The sequence below is a fragment of the Ovis canadensis genome, chromosome 19 (assembly GCF_042477335.2).
Source record: "Ovis canadensis isolate MfBH-ARS-UI-01 breed Bighorn chromosome 19, ARS-UI_OviCan_v2, whole genome shotgun sequence".
In the NCBI taxonomy this organism is placed as follows: domain Eukaryota; kingdom Metazoa; phylum Chordata; class Mammalia; order Artiodactyla; family Bovidae; genus Ovis; species Ovis canadensis.
In genome coordinates this window covers 73,984,880-74,012,340 of record NC_091263.1, presented here as the reverse complement: position 1 = coordinate 74,012,340, position 27,461 = coordinate 73,984,880, and the positions used below count along the sequence as shown (strand labels likewise).

The 27,461-nt window shown below is 53.5% G+C and overlaps 2 protein-coding genes across 5 annotated transcripts in view; one reads left to right on the top strand and one right to left on the bottom strand.

The window, feature by feature from the left end:
• The window catches only part of RUVBL1 (RuvB like AAA ATPase 1), a 31,130-nt gene extending 11,249 nt beyond the window's left edge, over positions 1-19,881 (bottom strand). Inside the window, exons 1-5 of the mRNA XM_069561082.1 lie at positions 19,292-19,881; positions 16,008-16,094; positions 8,523-8,655; positions 3,282-3,433; positions 465-554 (exon numbers count right to left, since the gene is read on the bottom strand). Of these exons, the coding sequence (XP_069417183.1) occupies positions 465-554; positions 3,282-3,433; positions 8,523-8,655; positions 16,008-16,094; positions 19,292-19,432 (603 nt within the window). The 5' untranslated portion in view covers positions 19,433-19,881. The remainder of the gene's footprint in view (positions 1-464; positions 555-3,281; positions 3,434-8,522; positions 8,656-16,007; positions 16,095-19,291) is intronic.
• The window catches only part of EEFSEC (eukaryotic elongation factor, selenocysteine-tRNA specific), a 118,038-nt gene continuing 110,190 nt past the window's right edge, over positions 19,614-27,461 (top strand). Inside the window, exons 1-2 of one of the 4 annotated variants that reach the window (XM_069561079.1) lie at positions 19,614-20,449; positions 20,969-21,152. Coding sequence is in view for 1 of the 4 variants with exons in the window: in XM_069561077.1 (XP_069417178.1) it covers positions 26,230-26,527 (298 nt within the window). In the remaining 3 variants the exon portion in view is untranslated. Of the gene's footprint in view, positions 20,450-20,968; positions 21,153-25,204; positions 26,528-27,461 lie in introns of those variants that run through there. The other 3 variants (XM_069561081.1, XM_069561077.1, XM_069561080.1) reach the window with 3 other exon arrangements.

Here is a 27,461-nt window from a genome sequence, read left to right as displayed (position 1 = left end):
ATAAAGGGCGAACCCAGTAGATTAACTGGAGACGGAGGGGCTGCTCAGACTCTTTTGTAGGTGGGTGATTTAGCGCACGATATGAAGTATTATGCCCATCCATTAAACAGTGAGGGACTCTGTGCAGGACCCCGGAAATCAGATACTAATGCAGCATTCCTTTCCACATGCATATATCTTGGGAAGAAAATACCAAAGAGATAAAAGGAAGATTAAATACCCTGCACATTTCAATTTGGAAATGACTACCGCTATTTCACCTCCTCACTGTTCTCCCCTTCCAAACAGGTTACAGTGTTTTTCTAACAGACTGTCTGCTTTCGTCATGAGAAGGTTAAAGAATGCAGATAAAGGGAAAGCAAGCTTGACTAACCATAAAGGAGCAGCAGATCCAGCGCCCCTCCCACCCCCAGACCCCATGAAGAGAGAGGCCGCTTCCCGCCCGGCTCCCCCTGCGGCCGCACCTTCACGGCCCCACTGTTGGCTTCGATGTAAATCACATCTCCAGCTTCTACTCGCTCTTTCTGCAAACTTTCAAAAATGCTGGGGTCCAGCTTAAAAAAAGAAAAAGAAGTGAACCAAGGAATATATAATACACATATTATATATATAATACACATATTCTGACATACTGTAAGGCAGCTTCCCATATGAGAGTTGAGGTAGTCGGCGATCACATGGAGAAAGAATGCATGTGTGAGGATGTGTGAGGCGGGCTCTAGAGCCTGCATGTCCCAGAGAGCAGGCAGGAGAGGGGCAAAGAGGAGACCTAAGCTCCTCCTTCCTCTTACTCCAGAGGCTGCAAACTGGCAAACACAGGTCTACCCACTTCCAGGTGGGGCCCGCGCTGCCCATGGGACCAAAGGCCCTGGCACCCCCTTCCGAGGCTGCTCTCCCTGCTGCAGCCCTGGCCCTCCCCACCTCGCGCGGGGGCAGCAGTTTCCGCACCAGAGGCAGGGACAGAACCTGTTTACTCCCCACGACTGCCCCTCGGCAGGCCTGTGCTTTAGACAAGGCTCTCTGAGCTTCACTTTCTTCACCCACATGACCGTAGTCACATCACAGATGCGATTCATTCAAAGGGGCATAAAACCAGGGTCTCTCTGAAGCCGGTGGACCCAAATCCCAGTGTCTGCTCCTCGGGCCCAGCTGCTTCTATCTCCAGAAGGAAAAGCAGCACACGTGGGAAAAGCTGCCTTCCCCAGGTGGTCCAGACTCGGGCCACCTCGGCGACCGATATTCCGGGAGCGCATCTTTTGTAAGGAGTCTTTATTTAGAAATGTTTCTCTCTGCTAAACTTCAAGGGGAGCTATGACTCTCAACTCCCAAACAAAATTAGAATAAAAACTTACCAGGACTCAGTAGGAAAAGCCATACATAATAGAATACATGCTGCATGATTCTATTTTTATGAAGCACTCAGAAAAGGCAAATATACAGAAACAAAGTCGATCAGCGGTTGCCAGGGCCTGGGGGTGGGGATGGGAAGTCACTGAAACAGGCGTGAGGTTTCTTTCCTGGGTGACGAAAGCGTTCTAAGAGTGCACTGCGACGATGGCTATGCCACTCTGCGAACCCGTCAAGATTCCTTGAGCTGCGCACTTAAAATGGGTGAATTTTACTGAAAATTTGGCCTCAATGAAGTTGTTACAAACAGTAACCACAGGAGCCCAGGCCTCCACCCTCCTGGACCACTGCCGAGGCCGAGGCTGGTGTGCGGGCCCCTAACGTGGGGCCAGGACAAGGGCGGCACTCTATAACGGCAGCGGCTTATCCTTCACCCTGAAACATCCGTCTCTCCAAACAGCTTGCACAGATGCTCAATGTGGCAGGAAGTACTCATTTTGAAAGCAAAACATTCATCCTCTTGTCATTTTCTTAGAGAAACTGCGCCAAACGGCTTTATGGGTAACTGAAATGTAACCTGCACCCTCCTGTTACCTATCCTACATCCTCTTGTCATTTTCTTAGAGAAACTGCGCCAAACGGCTTTATGGGTAACTGAGATGTAACCTGCACCCTCATGTTACCTGCCCTACACTCGATAGGACACATCCTTTTTTCTTTTTTTGGCATCAAGCACTTTTGTATCAGTTAATTTCCCGAATGAATTGACTGAAGATGTGATTACTGGAAAGGAGGCAGATCCCGCTAAGAAATGTAATTAATGCAGGATGGGAGAGATGAGGGGGAGGTTTAAGAGCGATACTTGCAGAGGCAAGCTCCTGAGATGGGAACCCTGTTAGGACACAGAGGAATAGCGCTTTGGAGAGGCGACGTTTTTATGATCTCCATAAAGCAGGGACCAAGACACCAGCGTACAAAATCAAAGAACGATAAGATCGCAGAGGAAGGCAGAGATGGAGACGTTACATGGCCGGCCTGCTGCAGTCTACAGACAGGGAAATGGAGCCCCAGAGAGCTCAACTGACGCCTAAAGGTCCCACAGCAAGTTACAGCGCAGACAGCAGTCGGTAGGACTCCAAGAATCTGCCCCGCCACTAACTAGCTGTGCGATCCTAGGATAAATGCCTAACCTCCTCGTGTGCCTCAGAGCTCTTTTATCTGTAAAATAAGGGAAATTACACACACACACAGATTTGTTGATGCACTCAGCCCAGGGCTTGACACATACAATAAATAAGTGCTGTGAAGAAAAGGTTATTCCTTATTATTAACAAGGCAAAGCCACAGTCAGATTGCTCCGTTCACAACAGCGGCAGCTGCCACACCCCCTGGCCTGTGGTGTCTCACTCTCAGCCTCTTCCCACCTTCAGACTCAGTCATCGTCTTACACTAGAGTCTCCTCAAGGCTTATGGGACGGGGGTGGAAGGTCACCCAGGACCGTCTCCACGGCCGCCGCCACGCTCTCCACAGAGCCCCGGGCCTATGCAGAACCACCAGCAAAGCCAGCAGGCCTCAAGGTCCCAACACACAGGAGGGGCTGTAACCAGGCCCCGCACCGGGCCCCTCGAGACCGCGCTGCCAGGCTCTTCAGCCCTCCCCAGACCACTCAGTGCTGTGTCTCCTGTGAGCGCCAGCCCTGGAACCAGCCGTCAGCGGCCAGGCCCAAGACACGCGCTCCCCTGGCGGCACGCAGGATGCACCACACAGCTCAGGTCCCAACACACACAATTTCCTCGGCGTCAACGAGGAGGAGCCGTCCTCACTGAGCCGTCTGTGTGCCAGCCCTGCCCACAGGCGCCATCTGCTGCCCTGCACAGACGCGCTCCCACAGCGGGGTGCCCCGGCAGAGCAGTGCCCGTAGGCACGTGCTCACCTTCAGCTGCTTGGTGCCCTTGGCCGTCTTGAGCCCTATGATCACGTGGCTGATGGTCTTGCCGTAGCCCCCCATGGGGTTCTCCGTCTCACACGGGGTGAGCTCCGTGACCTCCCCTTCGTACACCTCCTTGGTCTCCTTTATCCGAAGCCCTGGAAGAGAGACGGCAGAACAGACCGTGCTGAGAAACGCGGCGTCCTCTCACTTTTTCAAGTCTTTTTAGCCATAAAACCTGCACGTTGTAAGAACCGAGTCAGCCTCGCTCACACACGGCCCTGGGGAGGGGAGCACTGCACAGACGCAGCCCCAGGGTGAGGTGCAGGGTCCGTCCCTCTCCAGGACCCCTTTCCTCCGACCACACTACAGGGCCAACCCACCGACAGCGTTTCCCATGGAACCTGCCCTGTCCTTCCCCTTCCAGTCAACATGTGCCTACAGGCCCCCTTACTCCCATTCTGCCAGCCCCTGAGTATGGCCGCCCCCCTCTCTATCTAGTTTATACTTTGCCCAAAGGTAACAATAGAAACATAAGGGAAACACAGACTCAAAAGAGGTGAGATACATGCCAGCTGATCTATCATATAGACCTTTTTTTGTATCCTAATCGCACAGTAACACTATAACAGCAGCACATTCTGACACTTACGGGACAACCTGGAATTTAAACATTAACCACGCGTGTGCTGACAGTTAAGAATTTATTGTTAATTTCCTCTGGGGTGAAAATGGCATTTTTAAGTCCTTATTTTCCAGAGATACACAAATATTTATAGGTTAGAAAGCAGGTCTGCAATCAGATGGGGCTATGGGGAGCCTTCCTACCACTTGACTACTTTTCTTGGATACTTGATAGTTTCCAAAATAAAAATTTTAATAAAAGAAAAAACAATGAAATACTACTTTACAACCTCCAGAATCACTAAAATTAAAAAGACGGGCAACACCAAGAGTTGGCAAGAATGCAGGACACAGCTGGCGGGAGTGTGAGTTGGCTTAGAATTGATGTGGCGTTTATCACCTCCTGGAGCTGAACACATAAGTATCTGTGACCCTCCAATTCAACTCCAAGGTTTACACTGTCAAGGCTGCGGCGCACGTGTGCACGCAGGGACACAGCCAGCGATGGTCACGCAGTGTCCTTCTCACTTGCCAAACACTGGCCACGTTTCCCCACGTCTGCCCGCAGTGGAAGGGCCACTTGCGCTGTGATGTATTCACACCAAAAAATACCACAGAGCAACGGGAAACGATCGTGGCTCCTCGCAACAACAGGGATGAATCTCAGAAGCGGAAGGGAGCCGCCCCTATACGGATGCTCTGGGGCACTGGCGGCCATCTCTCTCTTGACTGGGCCTGGTTTCGTGGCTTTCCAACTTAAAATAACCCAGCGAGATACCCACCGATGCTCCGTGCACGCTTCTGGATGTGTGCATCCAACTACCAAGTCACTTTAAAAACACCTGGAGAGAGATGTCTGAGCAGACGATGGGGCTGCCCGTGCGACTCAGATGGTGAAGAATCTGCCTGCAATGCGGGAAACCTGGGCTGGATCCCTGGGTCGGGAAGATCCCCTGGAGAAGGGAGAGGCTCCCCACTCCAGTATTCTGAGCTGGAGAATTCCATGGAGATTCCATACAGTCCATGGAGTCACAAAGAGCTGGACACGACTGAGCGACGTTGACTTCACTTCAAGTAAACAACAGCAGCAGGACCAGGCAGAGGAAGAACACCGCCGGGTGAAGCTGAGAGCCCAGCTCCAGGTCACCACTGTGTGCAGTCACACGCTCACCCTGCAGACTCACCTGACCCCACCCTGACTGCACTCCGATTTCAGGGGTCAGGCCCTGTCACCACTAGGAGTTTAAAGCTCCCCAGATGATCACAACACACAAGCTCAGCTGAGACCCTCATCTACAGAATGAACCAAGAGCTCTGCTCCGCTCATGGCGTGGCGGCACCAGCTGGTGAGGATGGGAAGCCCTGTGGTGGCTGGGTGCCCCACCATCAGCGTCTCTGTCCTGACAGACAAAGATCCCACGGGCCTGTGACTCTCAGGCACTTCCCACTTTCAACCCCAGCATTATCACTGGGTTGGTTTCCTTCTTTGCCCAGAAACCCAATCAGGACAAAGACTCAGATATTAGAGTTAAGGAATAGCCTTACCCTCCTTCATTCGACCTGACCGACGACTACAAACGGGAGTCTCAGAGTAGCCCCAGAGGAGAGGCTGGACCTCCTTTCCACCACACCTAATGCCTAGTTCCTAAGAACGAAGACAAAAGTTTTCCAAACGACATGAACGCACCAGAAGATTGTGACAACATGGAAATTTCTGTACTTTTAAAATGACCTTTGATTTTTTTAAAAATCAAAACTTATAGCCCACAGAGACAAGCTCCTTCAAATGGAAGGCTTCCTTCTATTTCCTGGCAGACAACGGTGACACGCGGTTCCTGAGTGGGGAAGAAAGGCATTCCCGTCTCTCACCAGCCCTGCATTTGTTTAGAAGCTGCTCTGTGCTGACAAGCAGGCAGGGGATGTGTGGACGGACAATGAGACCGGCTGTTAGCCAGGAAAGGGGCCGGGCTGGCGCGCTCTCTGGCAACGACATCGAGAACGACACAGGTTTCATCTGCTGGCTCAGGTTTCTAAATCCCTGACAGGGATCTTCATCACGTCAGGAAGCAGCACAGACTCCTCGCTTTTCATTTCTGGTCAGCTTACTGCTTCCTCCCCACCCCCTCTGCCACTTCACAGGAACTCAAAGGCAGAGGAAGACGCTCAGGGCTCCCTTTTGAAGGCAGTCAATGGCCTGCCTTTCTAGTCTGTGGCAGGATCAAGAAATTCCTCTTCACCTTGCTGCCATCAAAAGAATCACATTGTCCCCTCGGCTCAAAAACGGCAAATCACTGGACAGATGCTCGGGAAATTCATCTTTATTATTTTCAAAATTTAAGGCATTCAAATTAACTTAAAGCAGTTCAGACATACGCATTCGTGTAAAGGTGAGCTTTGTCACCTTTTACCAATTTCAGAAAATAATTTTCTAGATAAATAAAAACAGATTTTAAAAGTGCTCAGATACCTGGAACCAACTGCAACATCTTACTCTTACCTCATCAGCTACTGAGTTACATAAAATCTCCAGCACATGCTCCTCAAATTCTTGAAAAGGACTCAGGAAGCAGTTAAACCAGAAAGAGGGTCTTGTGAGCCATTTCCATGGTTATTCCAGAGAGAGCACGATATGTACTAACAGGACCCGAACCTTACAAAGATAAAAGCTGTGAGGAAGCGAGACACAGCGCCTGAAGTGAATTCTGTCCAGAGAAAGTTTATAAAGCGGCAAAACTAAGCCACCCGGCCCGGGACACACACAGGCGTGCGGGGCTGCGGCTGCTCGGAAGCCACCGCCAGGGCGCTCAGGCCGTGTGGGGGCGCGCGGGGGGCGCGGGGCTACGCCTGGGCGGTGAGCCCTGTCTGCCGCTCTCTACCCTGAGCTGAACGGTGGCTGCGTGAGCAGCTACTTCACTACTGTTAAAATATAGGTACTTTTACACTTTGCTATGTGTATGTTATATTTCAATTAAAATAGGTACATAAAAAATCCAGTGTTTCAGGGTAAAAAAATATTTTCAGTCAGAGTATTTTGCAGTTTGAGAAAATCCAGAGCTTAGCCTGTTTTGCTGGGACCCCCATGGCCGTGCCGGAACGAAAGCTTTTCTCATCTTACAGGACATACCCCAATCTCCAAACACTGGCAACGCATTCGAGTTACTGAAAAACACTGTATAAGCCAAACGACACCTACCGGTCAGACGCGGAGCTGAGATGCAGAAGCCTCTGTCTCCTTCCACCTGCTCCAAGTGCAGCCTCCGCTCACTCAGAGGAGCAGGGCTGAGCGGCCCCCACCACGGGCCGGGAACGAGGGCGCCACCGGGGTGGGGTCCGCTGGCCCACAGGGACATTCAACAGGCCCTCCTTCCACACTGCCCCTCCACCGAAAACGGCGGCACCCGGCAGGCACCGCACGTCCTCTCTCCCAGCCCCACGTCTCATCTTTCAGGACATGCCATTGCTCCACCATCCCACTGGACCCAGGACCCAGCCATGTCTTCCCACCTCCATGAGGCTGGTCCACACCGCAAGACCTCTCGCCCAGACCCCTCATCGGCTCCTTGCTTCCGCTCTCACTCTCCATCCCAGCCAGAGGGGCTCTCGTGAACCCCAAACCACTCTTCAGCTGCTTCTCTTTTCACTCAGCATAATTTGCAAAAGCCCTATTCAACATACCCTTCAGCTAGACGCTAGATTCTTGAGGAAAGAATTCTGGGCTTAGACAAACCCACTCTCTTAAACTTTGAAGAAAACTTCCTTGAAGTTTTCTAGTAAATGTCCCTCTTGAGAATATGTACCTTGCTTTGACAACCAAAGGGACTCCACAGTGACACAGGTGCTCTGACAAGGGTTCGTCACCCATTACCCAGCAAGTCCATCCTAGAGACAAACGCAGGTCTGAGGGAGACTAGATTTCCCCAGACCCAGACCCGCAGGCACGGGGCCAGGAGAAGGCCCCAGGAGTCCTGGCTGGAACGAGGGACATTTCGGAAGAGCAGTCCCTTTCTGCTCGCTGTATGTTAGTCAGAGCACGGGCCCCAGGGCCAGACAGGTGTAGGCTCAGACTATGCTTCTGCGGCTACTTTCTGGGTCGATCACCACAGGCAAGTTATTTAACTTTATGAGACTCTGTTTTGTCAGATGCAAGATGCAGAGAACTTCCTCTTGGGCAGTGAAAGGCCACGGTCAGGAGAGGGCCTGACACGTTACGAGCACGGGCGCTGCAGGCCCTGCGAGGTCGGCACCACTGCCTCGAAGCTCTGCAGCTCCACACAGCTCCTTGCTCACTGACCGGCTGGGCGTGCAGGCCCGGCGCTCCGACAGCACGACACACAGAGCTGCTGGCTCACGTCCAAAACCTCTTCAGGGGCCTGTCATCTCTGAAAGCACAAGAAGGCTGCCAAGAGAATCTACTCTGTCAGATGAAACCCCAAACCATAGCTGGGCCCGTGTTTGCTGGCTGCTAAAGCACTTTCTGGAAAAACTGGGGTTTTGTGTCATTTGCAAAGATAACACTCACGGTGCCAACAGAAAAGAGGAGCGCCACAGATGCAAGTCCCAGAGGCGTTCCACCCGGAAGAGGCAGGCGAGGGCAGGCCTTGGCAGGCGCGGGCGGGTACTCACCAATGGCCCTGCGGAAGTTCTCCATCAGCACTTCCGTCTTCTTGATCTCCGTGGAGTACACTTCGCTCCCCACCATCGGGCAGAAAGGGACCTTACTCCCCAGCTCCTGAGCAATAGCCAGAGCGAGAGCTGTCTACGCAGAAAACAGAGGAGACGCACGTTTCACACTCTTGAAATGCAGTGGTTCAGGAACACACGCTGACAGCGGAAGTTATCAACTAGGAACTGGGATTACAGTCCTCTCAGCGCTAATCCTGCTTGCACGGCTCGCAGTGAACACTGACGACTCTTGCGCACTCGATCTCTGATGTGAGTGGCGTCTCCAGCAGTTCCTGTCATCGCAACGGCTGGCACGACTGAGGCGCGGCCGGTCAGGTCCAGCTCCCAGGGCTGCACACGCCCCTCCCGCTAACCGTATGAGCTAGACACCACTACTCTCCCCCCTTCACAAATGAGGAAGCTGAGACACAGATTAAATAACTCGTCCTTGGTACCGTAATCTAGAAAATGGCAGAGCGGAGCCTCAAGGTCTGGCAGCGGGGTTCCAGAGATCATGTTCCCATCAGAGTCAGCAGAGGCTTCCAAAACTGTTCCCTCAATGTCAAAACACGGCCCTGACCACGTCGCAGCAGGACAGCTCTGCTGGGTCTCTGAGATACTGCTTTCTATCTTTACAGACTCAGGAAGCCACCAACTACAGCCCATCCGAAATCAGTAATCAAGGGACAAGTGACCAGATGCTCACTTTATGCCGAGTGGCCCCACAAATCGGGAAGAATGACACCCAGGCTGGGATTCTGCGGCTACGAGTTGGTAAAGTCACACTTGAACGTGCCCATATAAACTACAAAATGACTTTTGCTAAAATAACCACAGCTGCTGAACAGACAGACTTAACAGATATATGCTCAAACATCAAGTGCAAAGAGCCAGAACCTTAAACGCTGCTTTCAGCTTTCCTCAGCTCTGACACAAAAGCCCAGGTAAGGTCAGCTCCCAAGGTGCACAGGCTAAGACAAGAAGCTAGCTGCTAAAGAATGACGTGGATCTCTGAGACAGTTTTAAAACTGGCCCAGGAAAAATGCCTCTTCTGTTCCCTGCTGATGGTTTAATGTTCAGTGAGACCCTGAGCACATGGGGCAGCCACATGCCAGACTTTCTCATCAGTCAAATCAAAATCCTGGGTTGGTCACTGGTAGCAAGCTGATTGCCCACAGACTGCTCCTATTTTGGCCTGCAGAGTCTCAGGGGTATTTTTCAACTCAGTTGTTGCCCATGCTTGAATTTGGGAAACTTCACAGAAAAATCCAGTTATGCAGCTTCTTCTGAGAAGCAAGAAGCTCTGGCCACAGCAGGCCCCAGTGACCACACGGCCGCACTGAGTGGACGCCCAGGCAGCCGCTCCCCAGCGAGGGCTCGCGCCAGCCCCCGGGCGCCGCACTCGGCCCGCCGCCCACGTGAGCAGGCGCCCAAGTGTGCGCCCTCGAGGCTGCTACTCTAGAGCTGTGCCCTCCTGTATTCTGAGGATGAAGGGAAAATCTCCAGAGCGTGACAGCAAGGTAGCAGCACGCTCAACCGGGACTCCCGTGGGAAGAGCCGCAGGCCGGCCAGGCCCACCTTCTATCCAAACTGCTCACCTTCCCAGTCTCTCTTCTTTCTCTTCCCCCAGCACTTCAGGCCCAGTTCCCCCACCTCAGGTGTGAATTCAGAGACAGGGCCACGCCTGATGCAGGGCAGACCCCACAGCAGCCAACACAGAAGAGACGGCCGGTGCGTTCCTGTGACAGTGAGAACTGCGAGGTTAGGAGACGCCTCGGGGCTGTCCGGCTGCCTCCATCTAACGGCTCTCAGGAGGATGGCATAAGACACGGCTACCGTACGGACTGTACCTGCACCCACTAAGCAGCACAGAGTGACTGGCACGAAGGCTGCGCGACGTGAGCCGTGAGCTTCCAGACGTTTAAGCTGGATTCAGAAAAAGCAGGGGAACCAGAGATCAAATTGCCAACATCCGCTGGATCACAGAAAGGCAGGAGAACTCCAGGAAAACATCTACTTCCGCTTCACTGACTACGCTAAAGCCTCTGCCTGTGTGGACCACAACAAACTGGAAAATTCTCAAAGAGATGGGAATACCAGACCACCTTACCTGCTTCCTGAGAAATCTGTACGCAGGTCAAGAAGCAACAGTTAGAACCAAACATGGAACAATGGACTGGTTCCAAATCGGGAAAGGAGTACGTCAAGGCTGTATATTGCCACCCTGCTTATTTAATTTCTATGAAGGGTACATCATGTGAAATGCTGGGCTGGATGAAGCACAAGCTGGAATCAAGATTGCCGGGAGAAATATCAATAACCTCAGATATGCAGATGACACCACCCTTATGGCAGAAAGTGAAGGGGAACTAAAAAGCCTCTTGATGAAAGTGAAAGTGGAGAGTGAAAAAGCTGGCTTAAAACTCAACATTCAGAAAACGAAGATCATGGCATCCGGTCCCATCACTTTGTGGCAAATAGATGGGGAAACGATGGAAGCAGTGAGAGACTTTATTTTGGGCTCCAAAATCACTGCAGATGGTGACTGCTGCCATGAAATTAAAAGACGCTTACTCCTTGGAAGAAAAGCTGTGATAAGCATCATCAGCATATTAAAAAGCAGAGACGTTACTTTGCCAACAAAGGTCCGTCTAGTCAAGGCTATGGTTTTCCCAGTGGTCATGTGTGGATGTGAGAGTTGGACTGTGAAGAAGGCTGAGTGCTGAAGAATTGATGCTTTTGAACTGCGGTGTTGGAGAAGACTCTTGAGAGTCCCTCGGACTGCAAGGAGATCAAAACAGTCCATCCTAAAGGATAACGGTCCTGGTTATTCATTGGAAGAACTGATTCTGAAGTTGAAGCTCCAATACTCTGGCCACCTGATGCAAAGAACTGGCTCATTGGAAAAGACCTTAATGCTGGGAAAGATTGAAGGCAGGAGGAGAAGGGGACAATAGAGGATGAGATGGCTGGATGGCATCAGTGACTCAATGGATGTTGAGCCCATTGAGTGCAGCAGTTGGTGATGGGCAGGGAAGCCTGGCATGCTGCAGTCCATGGGGTCAGAAGAGTCGGACACGACTGAGTGACTGAACTGACTTGCACAAGAGATCCTGCTGAGCCCTCCCAGCCAGCCCATGAACTTGATGGTCTAGCTCACATTTTATGGATTTAGAAACTGAAAGTCAAATTTCCAACTCACTCAAAGTCAGTTAGCAAGCACCAGGGCCAGAATGCAAGCCCCGATCTCTAGGACCTACTTCTGCATGACCACCCCCAAGCAAGTGGCACAAAGAGGTTGTTGCCAAGATTAGAAAGTCAACTGTATTTTCAATCTCATATGAACACCTTTTTCTAAAACCCAAACACAAAGCCCCATTATTATGAGTGTGCAGCCTTAAGAGGGGAATGGCCACATTCTGAACAAGCACCACACTCCTGCCGGCCACTCAGTTAAGCTGCCTAAACCTTGGGGCCCACGGGCACGCAGTAACGCAGGAGAGTTACCACGCGCCTTGAGCGTGTGGAGGGGGACTGGGTAACCCACAGGTGCCGAGGGCCTCTGGTGTCTCCCAGAAGGAAAACGGTGCGATGCTACCAGAGCACCAAGGACCCTCGGTTCCAGCAACTGGCCGAGAGAGCCACAGCCGCTCCCTCCTGTCACAGAACGCCCTGAATGAGTGACAGTCAAGACAGATCCAGAGCGGAAGCTGCCATGCCCGGGGGGCTGGGCCTGTGTCAGATGCCAGGAGTCATGGGCACAAAGACGCTCCAAGAGCAGGTGTCAGCAGACAAGCTGAGCAGGGAGGAGCTCTCCAAGGGCCAGGGACAGGCTGGCCAGTCTCAGCACAGCTCCGGCTGAGGAGGCCTCCCTGGCAGGCTCTCAGACAGAGTCAGGAGTGGACTCTACACGGCCTGACGGCCAGGAAACCCAAGCCACAAAATTCCCATCACGTGCCCTGGGGTGGTGGCAAGCAGGGCCCCTCACAAGTCCTCTCAGGAAGTACTCGGCCCTAACCAGGAGATCAGGGAAGCCTCAGATTTGATCAAACACAAGTCCACAAGCAGACACAGGATATAAAGTGAATAAGAAATTGTTTCATGAACAAGAAACAAGAGACAATCAAAAATAGCCAGATCTTGAAGAAATGAAAAAATTTAAAAATAGGAGGAGGGAGAGGCTTCTTCATTACAAAAAAAAGTAAAAAGATTAAAAAAAAAGCAGGCTAATATATGTATTAATGAGGAGGGCATGGCAACCCATTCTAGCATTCTTGCCTGGAGAACCCCCAGACAGAGGGCTCTGGTGGCTGCAGTCCTCTACGGGGTTGCACAGAGCTGGACACAACCGAGCAACTGAACGCAGCGCAGCACGCATGTATTAACAGAGGATACGGAGCTTTAGGAAGTCGCCACTGCGCAGCCACCACTGTGGTAACTGATAAGGCAAAGACCACTGAAGAACGCTGCAGCCCCGGGTGAAAGGACATTCCCGACATCTCAGCGTCACTTCCCAGGAGGGTGTTGCAGAGCGAGCCAGTCCCCTCAAAGAGAACGCGGTGGGGTGCCAGCCTTCCGCTGTGAGGCAGGTTCCAGACGCAATGCCACCTGCGCAGTGCTCTGCCAAAGTGCTGGGTGCTTCTTCAGACAAAATCAGACAACCGCTGTGGGACACTGTACAAAACAACCGTCCTGGGCTTTTCAAAAATGTCACCACGGTAAAAGGAATCAAAAAACGCAGGGAAGGGCGCCTGTTCTAGACAAAGAAACTAAAGAAACTACCGTGAATGCAACGTGAGGCGTGTGATTATAATTCAAATAAGAAGGATAAAAAATGAAAAGAAAATGAAACAAAAAAATAGAAGCACAAAAAACGAAAGAGCCAAGGGCGGAAACGACGTACAGACATCTTAATACGAAGCAGACGTTAGCTGACACTATTAGCAACGTTACATTTCCTGGGTGGATGACAGTATCATGGCAAAGAAGGTCCTGGCACTTACTTTCAAATGGTTCAGAAGTAAAATACAGAAAACACAAATGCCACCAAATATTTACCATTAGTTACCTATGAGTAGGGTACAGAGGGGTTCATCAAACTGTTCTTTCCACTCTTTTGTAGATTTCCAATGTTGCAAAATGAAAAATATTCAACGGACTGCATTGAATAGCAGCTTTCTCACAGGCTACAAGGCAGACTGGAAGAGAGGCCTAAAGAAGCTACCCAGAATGCAGCAGGGCCACAGAAACGGAGCACACACGAGAGGTTGCAGTCTCGAGGACAAGCTGAGAGGCCCTGGCCCGGGCGCTTCAGGCTGCAGAGCTCGCAGTGGGGGCCGCTCCACGCTCTGCAGGACGCCCTGCAGGCCCCGTGGCCTCCACCGAGAAGAGGCCAGCAGCACTCGCTGCCCCACCAAGTGCAACGATCGAAAATGGCTCAGGAGAGTGCCAAAGGGCCCCAGAGGGCAACGGTGGTCCAGGCGGAGGACCTCTGCAGGGGAGCGTCAGTCACTGGATTTCAGGAGAGGAAAGAGACCAGACAAAGGTAGCATCTGAGGAAAAAGAGGCTAGCCAGTTCCCAGAACTGATGAGATACATTACACACTCAGATCCATGTCAAGCAGGATAAATGAAATAAATCCACTCTTCGACATACTACAGTGAAGCACCAAACCCAAAATATCCCAAAAACACCCGGAGAGAAAAGACAAAAGCAACACTAGCAGCCGAAAGGCAGGAAACACCGTTGAGAGACACAGCGCTGAGAGAGCACCCGTCAGCTGAGTCACATATCCAAGAAAACTCTCTCTCAAAACAGGGCAATGCAATTAACACAAACCTGACTTTGCCACCAACACACTTCTAGAAGGAACTCCCTAACAATGCAGTTTAGGAAGAAGAAAATGGAAGGAGAGCAAACGTCTAAGATACGAAAAGGAACAGCAAGCAAATAAATGGTAAATACAGTGACGAACCTGGAGAAGGAAGGCAAGCACTCCAGTTTTCTTGCCTGGGAAAGCTCATGCACAGAGGAGCCTGGCGGGCTACAGTCCATGGGGTCTAGGGACTGGGCAACGAACACACACACGGTGATGAGCAGAAAGGAAACTGAAGTTCACGTTTACAGCCCTTTAAAGTTTACTTGTTCACAAATACAGCACTTTTTCCTCAACTTTAAGACATCAATGTAAGATACACTGGCAATTCAATCATATGACTTCCAAATGGTAAAGTCACCATCTTACCCCTACCAGTTTAATAACTCTTCAACAGGGAGGGCTTCAGAAAGGCTAAGGGACCTGCCTGGGGTCTCAGCACCGGGGTGGAACCCCCTTCTTTACAAACTCACTCCCAAGCTTCTCCTCTCCTGCATTAAGTGAGTAAGTGAGTTGCTCAGCTGTGTCCAGCTCTTTGCGACCTCATGGACCATACAGTCCATGGGATTCTCCAGGCCAGAATATTGGAGTGGGTAGCCTTTCCCTTCTCCAGGGGATCTTCCCAACCCAGGGATTGAATCCAGGTCTCCCTCATTGCAGGCAGATTCTTTAACAGCTGAACCCTAAGAGATGCCCAGGAATACTGGAATGGGTAGCCTATCCCTTCTCCAGCGGATCTTCCCAACCCAGGAATCAAACCGGGGTCTCCTGCATTGCAGGTGGATTCTTTACCAGCTGAGCTATGAGGGAAGCATCAAGCGGCCCTCTCAAAGAACAAACAGGCCCAGATGGCGTGTTTCAAGATCCCAGCCAAGCCCCTCACAGATCCCACAGGCTGTTAGGCATCCTGGCCTAGAAGGCCCTTTTCTTTCCTGCAAAGCCAAACCCTCTCCCGGCTCCAAGAGCAAATGTCAAGCCTCAACTCCTCCAGCCGTACCAGCCCGAGTGCCGCCTTCTGCTGCGATGCCAGCTGCGTCTGCGGCCCGGTGGCGCCCTGCAGCTCAACTGGAGGCTCTCCTGCTGCCACGGTCTCCCCTCTGCCCCGAGAGCCTATCAGGCCCTTGGCGATAGAAAGATGAGAACCTTTTTCCCTTCTCCTGCCATCTCTCACAGCTAGCATAGTGTTGCGTCGTCAGCGTGTGGAAAATTGCCTGCTGACCGATTTTCTTTCCCTCCCAAATAAGATGTCATTCCCAAGATTTTATGACGCCCTAGGCCAACAGAAATGTATTTCCAAAGCAAAGGAGACTTGAAAGAGATAAAAGACAAATTACAGACAATGAGACCCCTCTGAGGACTTCATTCTCTTTTCTCTGGAGGTCAGCCAGGATAATCTGAATTTTAGAAGCATGGATTTTAGATACTCAATTGTATTCCTGCACATCAGCTTTAAAAACATACATATAACCAATTCAGCTAAACAAAGACTAGTTAAGACACAAATTCAATTTGGTTTAGACATTAAAATCAACCTCTTGGGCAGATTTTTAAAATGAGAGAAAATGAGTACCTTGCCAGTTCCAGGAGGTCCTGCCAACAGGACAGCTCTTCCAGCCATTTTCTTGCTTTTGATTAATTCTACTATCACACCACATGCCTAGACACCACAATGGAAAGAAACAGTAAATCAATATTAAAATGCTTCACAGGAGGAAAAAGCCCAGTCTCTGGCACACACAATTCACAGACTCATTCACTGACTGCCAGGACACCACAGAGGCTGTTCTAGGTGCTGGAGAACACGAGGGCCGCAGAGCTCCTGCCCTGGTGGAGGAGACGACACAGACCACTAGGAGGAGGCAAGGGCAACAAAAGGGCTGGGGGCAGAGGTTACGCTACAGAGTGAGCTGGGAAGGCCTCTTAGACATTATATTTGATACATGGAACTCCAGGCGGAGCAGAAGTCAGTGTTCCCAGCAATTCAAAATACAGCAATGAGCTTGGCACACCCAAGGGAAAGAAAGGCTGCATGACCCAGAGTTCAGAGAACAAGTGGAAAAGGGAGACGAGGTCGTGGAGGCAGGAGGGGCAGGACTTGGAACAGGACCTGCCAGTCCCCAGTCAAGTCTGGCTTCATTCTGCATGTAATGGGAAACCAGTGAAGAAGTCTCAGCTACATGCCATGTTCTGAAGATTCGTTTTTAAGGATTCCTGATGGCTGCCATATGAAGAACGGAAACGGGAGCCGAGGCACACGCGCCAGGGGCCTCTAGAAACCAGAAATGAAACTGTGTATATCTTCACATGTGCATCTTTCCAGGGAGAGGATTCACAGCTTTCGTTAGATTCTCAAATTAACCCACCAAGTACTAAGAGTCAATGACACACTCTACTAGTTGGCCATCAGTCAACTATCCCAGGATGCTGCAAGCAAGCGCTACATGTGATGTTTAATCTATGGCATCATAAGACCCAAGAACTGCCTTTCAAATCCTAAAGATTAAATTAGTTGTTAGCGTACTGTAAACATTCTGAGTATTAAGCCATTCTGTACAGCATATACACTGTGTATGTATTTATATGTATAATCACATACATCCATATGTGTAGTTGACCCACGAACCCTTGAAGCTGGGATGCGCAATCTCCACGCAGTCAAAAATCAGCACATAACTCTACAGCCAGCCCTGCACATCCGTGACGGCAGCCAAGGGTCCTAACACTTATACACTGAAAGAGACCTGCATGCGGTGGGCTCATGCAGTTCAAACCCATGCTGTTCAAGGGCCCACTGTATACTGACACACATATGAATGTCCATCACAGAAAGTCTATAAACGGGTTGCTGATTGTATGCGTTTTAGAGCATTTCTGGAGCAAGGCTGAGAAAGTCACACTCCCTGAACTCCTGTATCTTGAGACTACACAAGATCCCTTACACGATTCAAAGCGCGCCTCTCTCCGAGGTGCATTCCATTTGTCTCAAGGCAGGTCACAGGTTTTCTCCCTGGACAGCACCTTGCTGACAACGTCTTGTGAACACCTGCTCTTCTCTCTCTTTTCCCCATGGACTGTGGAGACGTATCTTGCTCTCACACTTAGACAGCCCCTCAAAACACAGGTTCACGGAAACCACGTGGACGTGCTCCACCCCATTTCTGGCTCAGCTGGGAGAGCACGGCACACTTTCACAGCCCAGAAGAGATTCTTCAGAGGTCGCATTTTCAGAAAGAAAAAGGAGCCACTGAGGTCCTTCCACAGTGACCTCTGACATCATTCATAACCCTCAGCACTGGAGCTCTGGGCGATTCAAAGAGGAGGAAGACTTTTCAAGCCTTGTCTGTGTGCTCTTATTCACACACCCCCTCTTCCCGTTAATATGCTTCCATTTAGGTTCCTTCTCTCCAGTGAGCTTCTTCCAGTGAATTCCAAGATTTAAAAAGCATGAACTGGAAGGGCCTTTAGAGAGCTGTAACTCTCATTTTTCAGGTGAGCCTATTAAACACCAAGGAGGCTGGTGATGTGACCAGACCCAAACAAGGACCTGGCGGCAGCGGTGGGATGACTAATAAGTCAGCACATAAATTCTGAGTCCCTATCATAACCCAGGTTCTGGATATTTACCACCACCCGGTCTCTATCCTTGGGAAGCTCATATTCAGATGGAGGCACATAGCAGCTGAGTTAACAGCGTGGATTCTGGAGTCAGGCTGCCTTGCCTAGCTCTGCCAAGCACCAGCTGAGTAATCTGAGACCCATAACCTGATCTCTGTGAAACACAGTTTTCTCGTCCAAAAACAGAATTCGTAACACCGAGGCCCGAATGCTATCGGATTTACGGTGAAGTATACTAACGTCTGCGACTGAGCGTAACATGCAAAGGCAGCCTGCTGGAGGGCTAAATGGACAGACAGAAGACAAGCAACGGCGTGAAGTGTCGCTTGTAGAACCCGGGCACACAGGTACACAGCTCTTTCAGTTTTGCCGTACGTCAGAAGAGTGCCATAAAAAAGCAGAGAGGGGCAGTCTAAGGATGGAGGGGACGATAGGACGATGGAAACGGGGCTGCTTAGCACGTGGAGAGGACGCGACTCTGCAGTGACAGCCTCTCAGACAGCTGAGGCTGGATAAAGAGAAGCTAGTCACCTTAATCCTGCCACACTTTCCCCTCTGCAAGCATGGTGTCCAGAATGGAGGCTTCTCTTTGGCCCTTTCTTAGCACAGTTAGGCTAGAGGGCAAGAGTCTTGGCCTGGACTCAGAGCTGCTGAGCCACAGCAGAGGTCCTGGCAACGGGCTGGGGGGCTGCTACACAGACAGCACTGTCTCAGGAGTCAGAAACACAGCGCAAACTCCAGCGTTGCTAAACTGAGTCGCCAGGGGACTGAGTGGACAGGTCTCTCACCCTGAATTTTTTCATCTACGAAAAAAGCAACAATTAAAAAAAAGAAAAAAAAAGAGCCTGAATAGTTCTGTGATAATAATGTAGGAGAAACGACCGGGCACCGCCATCCCTCGGTAGATATGGGCTTTAAGTGGAATGGTCAAAAAGGACTCGGTACCCGTCACCTGCCGAGCCTGGCCACTTGCCGGCTTTAAAATCCCAGGGCCTCGCAATGCGCTCTCAGAAACCCCCCCAGAGCCCGTCCCCAAAGTCTAACACTGCCGTTTGGCGGTTTAAACGTTGTGTCCGAAACGCGCGGTCCGGGAGAGCAGGGTTCCGCGCCGCCCCGCCAGGCCCGCCTCAGCGCCCGCCTCAGCCCCCGGCCCCGCCGCAGCCCCGACCCCGCCGCAGCCCCGGCCCCGCCGCAGCCCCGGCCCCGCCGCAGCCCCGGCCCCGCCGCCCGCCGCCACACCTCACGCGCGTTCTCCTGGCCCACGAGGCCCGAGGCCGCCTGCTTGGCCAGGCCGCTCTCGTCCAGCCCCAGCCCCTTCACATGGCTGTGGGAGGCGATGCGCTGAGTCTTCGTGGTGCTCTTCACCTCCTCGATCTTCATCCTGACAACCGCAGCCCCCGAGCCCGCACAGCCCAGGCAGCGCGCACCCCCTCACCACGAGGCCGTTACCAGGCGGTTGGTCCCGCCTAGGTCGGCGTCCCATTGGCCGCGGCGGGAACGCCTCCGCGCTCCATTGGCTCCTGGCTGCGCCCGTCGCGGCTGCCGGTAGGGCCCGCCCACCAGCTTCCGGCGGTGTCCCACGGTTGGCTTCCCCCCGCGGCCGGCGCTTCCTTCCTGGGTAGGGACTAGCCGGGCGGCGCTGCGGCTCACTAGGGGCGCGCGTCCCGCTCTTCACCGGGCCTTCCGGCCGTGAGCGCGTTCGAACCGATACCGCTCTGCGGAGCTCAAGTTCGACCTCGGTGTCGGAGACGAACAGACAGGTTTAGAACTCAAGCTTCGACCTGCGCCGGCTGAGCAGCTTTCTGACAGCCACTCCTGCCGCCGTCTTCGGGGAGGCCGTGCTCAGCGTCCTCAGGGGGCCTGTCCTCTGCGTCCCCTCGCCTCCGCCTCTCGTTTTACTCGTTTAGGGTAATTCCTAGTCCGGATGAAGATGCGGGCGCAAAGAGGCCCCGCAAGTCACCCAAGAGCGCGCAGCAAGTAATCAGCAGTTGGAATTTCTGCTGAGGACTTAAGGCGCGGCAGCATGTGGGACCCTCATCCCAGCCCTCGGATTGGACGGTCATCCCGCGGCTGCGTCCTGTCCGTTCCATGAAAATGTCAGCGCTGCCTGGAACAGTGTGCTCTTCCCATCCACCCATCCGTTCAATAAACGTTGGTTTGCACCTGCTCTGAGCCGGACACTCCACGATGCAGGCTTAAATACAAAGTCTGCAGCCTTAACAAGCTTAGTCCTTAGTTGGGAAGCTTGCGATGGTGAGGTGTGCAAGCCCTGAGCAGGCCACCTGGAACAGCTGGAGAGCCTAGGAAGGCACCAGGAGGTGATATGGTAATGCCCACACGGAACCCTGATGGCAGGCTAACGTCCTTAGGAGAAGATGGTGCTTTGCCATGTCGCAGGTAAGTGGACTCAGGTCCAGAGAAACGAGGGACTTGCCCAGAGCTCAGGGGAGCCTTTCTGCATCGGGGCTGAGACAGGCCTGAAGCCACATCGTGCTGCAGTGGTTGCTGACTCTCGTCTCTCCTTGCGCTTCTCCGTCATCACCTCTGAGTCTAGGTTTCCAGTTACTTGCATGACTGTCCGGTCAGCGTCAGTCTCTCCCACTAAACTGCAGGCGTTGTGAAAGCGCAGACCTCGTCGTTGCTGTCCGTCATTTTAGCGTCAGTGTCTGGCTCATAGCTAAGGCTTCTGCCCGGTTCTGGAACCCCCCCCCCCCCCGCCCCCCGTTCCCACGGAGTCAGGCAGTTTTGCTGCGTGTATTTTACACACTGGATCTTAACCGGACTTGGTAGTGGTTTCTGTCAGTGAATGGAAACTTTTGTCCCCCACCTCCTCTTCCACCAGAGCGGCTGCATTTTTTTTTCCTGCTTAAAGAAGGGTTCAGAAATCTGATCTGACCCAGCATTCTCTTTTTACAGGTGCGGAAACTGAGGCCCTAAAGGAGGATGGAGTTTGTCCAAAATCACAAATTGAGCAAATGCCTTTCCAGGCCTAGACTGCAGGTCCAGCGTGCAGAGAAACTGGACCTGGCCGCAGAGTCAGGCAGTTCCTTCTGTTTCAGCAGAAGATGATGTAGCAGGCCAGGCTCCAAGGCGCATGAAGGTCGGTGAGGCCACAGCAGTAGACTTGATTATCATGCCTGCCCAGCACCCTTCTTACCTCCTGACCCCCCTCACTCTCATTTTCTGTAGAGAACCACCCTTACCCCTCTGGGCACCACATGGCTTAGATGGGTTGGCCCTCCCTCAGCTTCGTTTCCGGGATGGACACGGGACCTTGGCCTGGCCGATCGGTGTCCTCTCGTCCCCAGAATAGTGATTGGTTCAGAAATGTTAGCGGACAGTCCAGTGACACTTAGTCCTGCACCTTTACGGGAAATAACAGGAAAGAGCCTTGGTCCTGGGTCTCCGCGTCATCTTTGCCGCTTCATGGGAAGGCTCCGCCTGAGGGTGGAGCCAGCACAGAGGACAGGTCAGCTGGCAGAGACTCCTGAGGCAGTCCTTTACGTCCCCACACCCAGCCAGCTTGCCCCACTTGCAGGGTGAGCAGTGCAGACCCTGGGGCCTAACAGCTTGAGTTAGGATTCCATCCATGGGCCTGTGCAGTGACACAGACAAGGTCCGGGGCGGACGCTGCATCCCAGCTTGTGCTGTGCGGGCCCTGGCCTGCCTGCCGGCTGGCCCACTCTCTCCAACCCCCTGACCCTTGCTCTTCCACCGCCTGTCCCTTGACCCCTCATGTCTTCATCCAGGCCTAATCATCTCAGCCTCTTGGTTTCCAACGCTTCTGCTCCCTCCTTGCTTTGAAGTCTTTCATATCTGACCTTTGAACCCCCAAGTCCAGGTCAAGCCTGCCTCTGCCTTCTCCACACCTTGAGAACACTGCTGAGTATAGAGGGAGGCAGTCACTCAGGGACCCTGTGGAGCCACGCGCCCATCATGTTCTCCAGCCTCAGCTGAGCGCTCAGAGCATATCCTCAACTGAATTTAATAATGGCCCATCAAACAGTGCAGCAGTGGCATGAGGACAGACACAGGCCTACGGAATAAAGTAGAGCATCCAGAAATAAGCCTCAGCATACGAGCAAGGGAGCCAAGACCATTCGCAGGGGAAAGCTGAAACTGTAATTAGGTTTTGGTGACTTTGGGCTTAGCAGAAGGGACTGTACTTGGGGCCTGTTGTGTTGTTTCTTAATTTCCTCCTCCTGACCGGTTCTCAGCCTGAGAGAGGCGATGGAAATTTAAGGCCTTAGCGCTGCTCCCAGCCACCGCTCCGGAGCCCTTGCAGCTTCCCCTGAACCTCTGCGGTGCTCACAGCTCACGACGTCGGGTTTACATTCTTTACCTCAGTAATTCATTCTTTTTCTGACGCTTCCGTCTCAGGGAGATCATTTGCTTGGTGGTTAGTGGCTGCGAACGTGCATTTAAAGCTTTTGAGAGAATACAATGCACTATGGAGATTGTGATGATGATTGTAAGCAATATAATCCCCAGGGTCTGGGGTGCACTTCAGAGCCATGACCCCCAAGATCCAAACCAATCACGCTCAAAGCCAGAGAAAGTCCCTGTTGAAGGAGGCCCCCTTGTAAGCTACCTGGCTTCGTCTCTGGTCTTATATTCCCGCATTCTCACCAGCATTTGGAATGACCTCCCTTTCCGATTGTTGCCAGGCGCACTGGTATACTCGTTATTTCATCTCCAGGTTGATTTCTGGGGACAGAAGGGAAAGATGATTTTGCTGGCACCTTGGAAGTGGTGCAAAGAACACAACCAAATAACGTTGATCCACATAGTGAGAACATTACTGCCTTTTTAACCCTTTTTTTTTTAACCCTTTTTTTCCTTTGGCTGCACAGCTTGGATCGAACCGTGATCCCTGACCAGGGATTAAATCCCGGTTCACCGCAGTAAAAGCCCATGTCCTAACCATTGGCTGGCCAGGGAATTCCTGTGCCTTTTTAATTCTAATTCCGTGAATCTTGGTGGAGTATGACTCTCCGTTTTTAATACTTGCTAGTCTCACTTTCTATTGAGACTTTCGTGGGTCCCAGCTATTTGTGGAAAGTGATAGTGTTTTTCCGTGTATGGGGAAATACTTTTATTTAAGTCAGCCTTAAAGCTGTGTCTGCCTGGATCTTGTGTGAATGGTGAAGGCGGCTCATGCCACTGGGGTTGGAGACAGCTGGCATGAAACGGGGGTCGGCTGGCAGGCTGAGCAAGCCTCCTCTCGTGGCCCTCCTCCCTCTGCCGGGAAGTCGCCCCAGCAGCACCGCCGAGGGCTATCAGGAGAGTTCAGTGAGGTCCTGGCCCCGGGCCTGAGCTGGAAGCGGCGCAGAAAGTGGCATCCGCGCTCGTAATCCAGAGGCCCGGGCTCGCCCCTTTGCCATCTGCCCGCTGCGTGTGCTGCCTTCCGGTCGTCCTGCCCGCCTTTGCCCCGAGGACTCTCCTGGGAATCGCCGTGGAGCCTGAGGCAGAAAGTGGGGCTGGGGCTGGGGTCAGGTCAGCCAGCCTTCTCTGCTGGGGCCTCTCTCCATGCCAGCAGACATGCCCCACTGCGGCGGGGGAACAGCTGAAGCCTGCGGGTCCCCAGGGCTCTGGCTGCACCCCCGTCCCACGGTGTCACGTGGCAGCGGGGTCAGAGGTCAGGGGAGCGTGGTCTGACCGGAGGACAGGCCGTCGGGCTGTTTCTGGTGTACAGTCTTAGCTGTCAGACTGTGATCCTCTGACCAGGTGGGAGGGAATTATGAGCCATTCCCTAACTTAATAAATGTGAAAATAGACTCCACAGTCTAGTTAAATGTCTGTATTCGTTTACTATGTCTGCAGTAACCAATTCCTACAAACGGTGTCATGAGGCAACTCCCACGCGTTCTGTTACAGTTCTGCCCATCAGTGTCCAAAACCGGCCTCACTGGGGTAAATCCAGGTGTGGGCAGGCGGGGTTCCTTTCTGGAGGCTCCGGGGAGCTCCCACAGGCTGGGTTTTCCAGCTTCTGCAGCCTGCCCAGCTCCTGGACTCAGGTCCTGCTCCCACCTGTAAAGACAGTAACGGCCAGCGACGTCTTCTTATTTCTCCGTCTCTGGTTCCTTTCCTCCCTCCTCTCTCCCAGGGCCCACGGGATAATCTGGGATAAGCCTGCCCCCTCAACCTCATCTCAGGATCTTTAACCGAGTCACATCCAGGTCTTGTTACCGTGCAGGCCAACACTGTCACAGGTTCCAAGACGTGGACATCTTTGGAGGTCACTGTTGTGCACGGCCAGCCTCCCCCCGCAGGGGTCCCGTCACAGCCCAGATGATTTCCACAGGTCTTAGTCCGTATCAGAGAGCAGCATACTTTTGTACTGCTTGTCCTGGAAAAAGATTTCCGGTTTTTCTCCAGTTTTGCTAACTTGGGTCACACACTCACTGCCGAACCAGTGGCCATGGCTAGTGAAAGGACCTGAGTCTCAGGTCCATCCCTGGAGCTAGAGTGGGGTCAGCCCCCATGGTGACCCGGAGGAGAAGAGCGTGATGCCTCTGAGGACAGTTGAGGAGGGAGAGGCCGCCGACCCCTGCAGACCTTAAAGAGCTTGTATCCATATAATTCAGGTGGAAGAAATGCGGTGGGAGGCAGGTGGGGCCACGGGGCGTGATTCCAGCTTGGGACCAGCTCTCGCCAGGATGTCAGCTCCCGCCCTGCAGCTCAGGGGGCACTATCAGAGCTGCTCAGCACTGGCAGTGCCATGGAGCACAGTGGTGGCCTGGTGACAACCTGATCCGAGGTCAGCATGGGACACGCCGAGGAAGGTACATGGTTAACACGGTCACTGGCAAGGTGGATAGCCTCAGAGAAGACGGAAATTTCCATTTCACTCCTAAAAGAATCTTTAAAGCCAAAACTCAAATCAAAGAGCAAAGTATAATAACTTCCTCTGGGTAAATTTATAATTAATCCTGGATTAATTGGTCTTAATGAAATTGAATTAATTACTAGCTGTTTGTAAAGAACTTTGAACTACCTTAATACAAAATAGCATTAAAAGAACAGAAAGGGACCCGCATTGCATTAACATTAAGAAATCCCAAATAATCACAGTTCTGCAGGCCGTTCCCTGTCAATCATTTCCCAGGGACTGGGCCCAGCCTTGGAACCCAGCCTGGGACTCAGGAGTTTGTGGCAGAGGACGGTGTCTTTGTGGGCTGGAGGTCTGGCGGTGGCTCCACTCAAGAAACAGTTTGCACGTGCTCTCCTGGGGGCAAGCAAAGATATGCAAGGGTCCTCAGCTCACTGGGACAGGGGCGAGCACCAGAGCACCAGCCTGGTCTAAAGCAAAGTGGCTTCCCTGGGGTAGAAACCAGCAGAGACAAAGGGCAGAGAGGCAGGCATGATGGGACCTGCGTCTTGCTGGCAGCGGCGCTCCAGTTCCTGCAGGGTGTCCCTCGCACGCCTCCGGGCACACCTGCCAAGGCAGAGCTCTGTGCTTCCCTGCTGGTGCCCAGGCACGCTGCCCCCAGGATACAGTCTTAATCTGGCCGACTTTCAGACAACCCAGAGCTGCCATCTCCTTGGCGCTTGTGGAGATGGGGCTGGACTCCCCCACGGGGCTCAGGCCCCACCCCGAGGCCCACTGCTGGGGAAGGAGTGGCGTGTGAGCCGGCTGCGGTGGGACTGGAGACAGGAGCACCTGGCCTAAAGCCGCAGCCCTGCGGCCGGTGAGCGTTTGGGTGTAAGTCCGGCCAGGTCATGGCTGCAGCCCACAGCCCCAGGCATCAGGGGTTCACCAGGCAAATGTTCCTGGAATTTCATACAGAAACACCCTGGACAGGCGGGGCTGTCCCCGCTTGGCTGAAGCTGAGCAGCGGCAGCCCGTCCGTGCAGGGCCCCTCTGGGCGCTGCAAACGCTGCCGATCTCTCCCAAGAGCCACCCGCCGGGCCCAGGCAGGCATTTGGAAGTGAGGTCCGAGCCGCTGACCGTGGGCCACCCCTTTCCTGTGGGCGGCACTGCCAGAGCGTGAGCGCCGCGGGCCCGGCCCGGGACGTGCGCGGACACACGGCGTTGGCTCCCCGTCCGGCGCCCCGGCGGCCCCGGCTCCCCGGCGCCGCGGCGGGCGGGCCGGGGCCGGAAGCTTCGGCGGCGGAACGCGCGAGCCGGGCGCGGGCGGCGGCCGGGCCGGCTTAGCGGCAGGACCGGCGGCGGCATGGCGGGCCGGCGGGTGAACGTGAACGTGGGCGTCCTGGGCCACATCGACAGCGGCAAGACGGCGCTGGCGCGCGCGCTCAGCACCACGGCCTCCACCGCCGCCTTCGACAAGCAGCCGCAGAGCCGCGAGCGCGGCATCACGCTCGACCTGGGCTTCTCGTGCTTCTCCGTGCCGCTGCCCGCGCACCTGCGGCCGGCGCCGGGGGCGGAGCGCGAGCCCGGGCCCGAGCCGCGGCTGCAGGTCACGCTGGTCGACTGCCCGGGGCACGCGTCCCTCATCCGGACCATCATCGGCGGTGAGCCGCGGGGGCCGCGCGCCGGGGGCGGGCGGGGAGCCGGCGGGGCCGCGCGCCGGGGGCGGGAGGGGCCGCCCCGGCGACGCCGAGCGCGGCGGGCCTCTTTGCCGCGTGTGCGCGTGGCACGCTCGCCCCCTCGCTCGCAGCACAGGCTGGGGAAGCTCAGAGACCCGCACGGGGCCCGGAGCGCGTCCGCTCGCCGTCCCCTGGGCCCCGTCGCGCGCTCCCGCGCCGTTTCCGGGCTCCACGTGGAGACGGGGCGCCTGTGTCTGCGTCTCCTCCTCCTCTTCTTGTCCTTCGTTTTCCGTTTTTGCAAACAAGCTGGTGACACCGCAGGCACCGTTTCACTGGACGCTCCAAGCTGCCGCCCCTGTAGTAAAGCAGCACCCGCTCCAGTGTTCCTGCCTGGAGAATCCCGCGGACAGAGGAACCTGGTGGGCTACAGTCCGTGGGGTCTCAAAGAGTCGGACATGACTGAGCAACTAGGCACACACCCACCACAACACATCATTGTTTTTCAACATCCCACGTGGAAATCCGTTGCGCACTGGCGCCAACATTTTCTTAACGTCTTAATGATGGACGTTTGTGTCCTTTACCATTTTTGCTCACGATGCTTCTTCAGCGAGTTTTCTAGAACAGACGTCTTTGGTGGGTGTGCTTGTGTGTCGGTAAGGAGAGCCCCTAGAACAGTCATGCCTGGGCAGAGGGTCTTGGTGGGTACTTCTCAGATGCCCTCCTGTGATGCACCGTTTCATTAATTTTAACAGTACTCGAAGTACACGAGCACATTCTACTCTTGAAAAAACAGAACATCACAGACCAGGTAGAAGGCCCCTACTTACCCCTCCCATCCCTGCAGAGGAAGTTGCTAGAGTACCTCTGGGGAGTTACCTTTTCACACCCATTTCAGTGCACTGGACTCCACGGACAG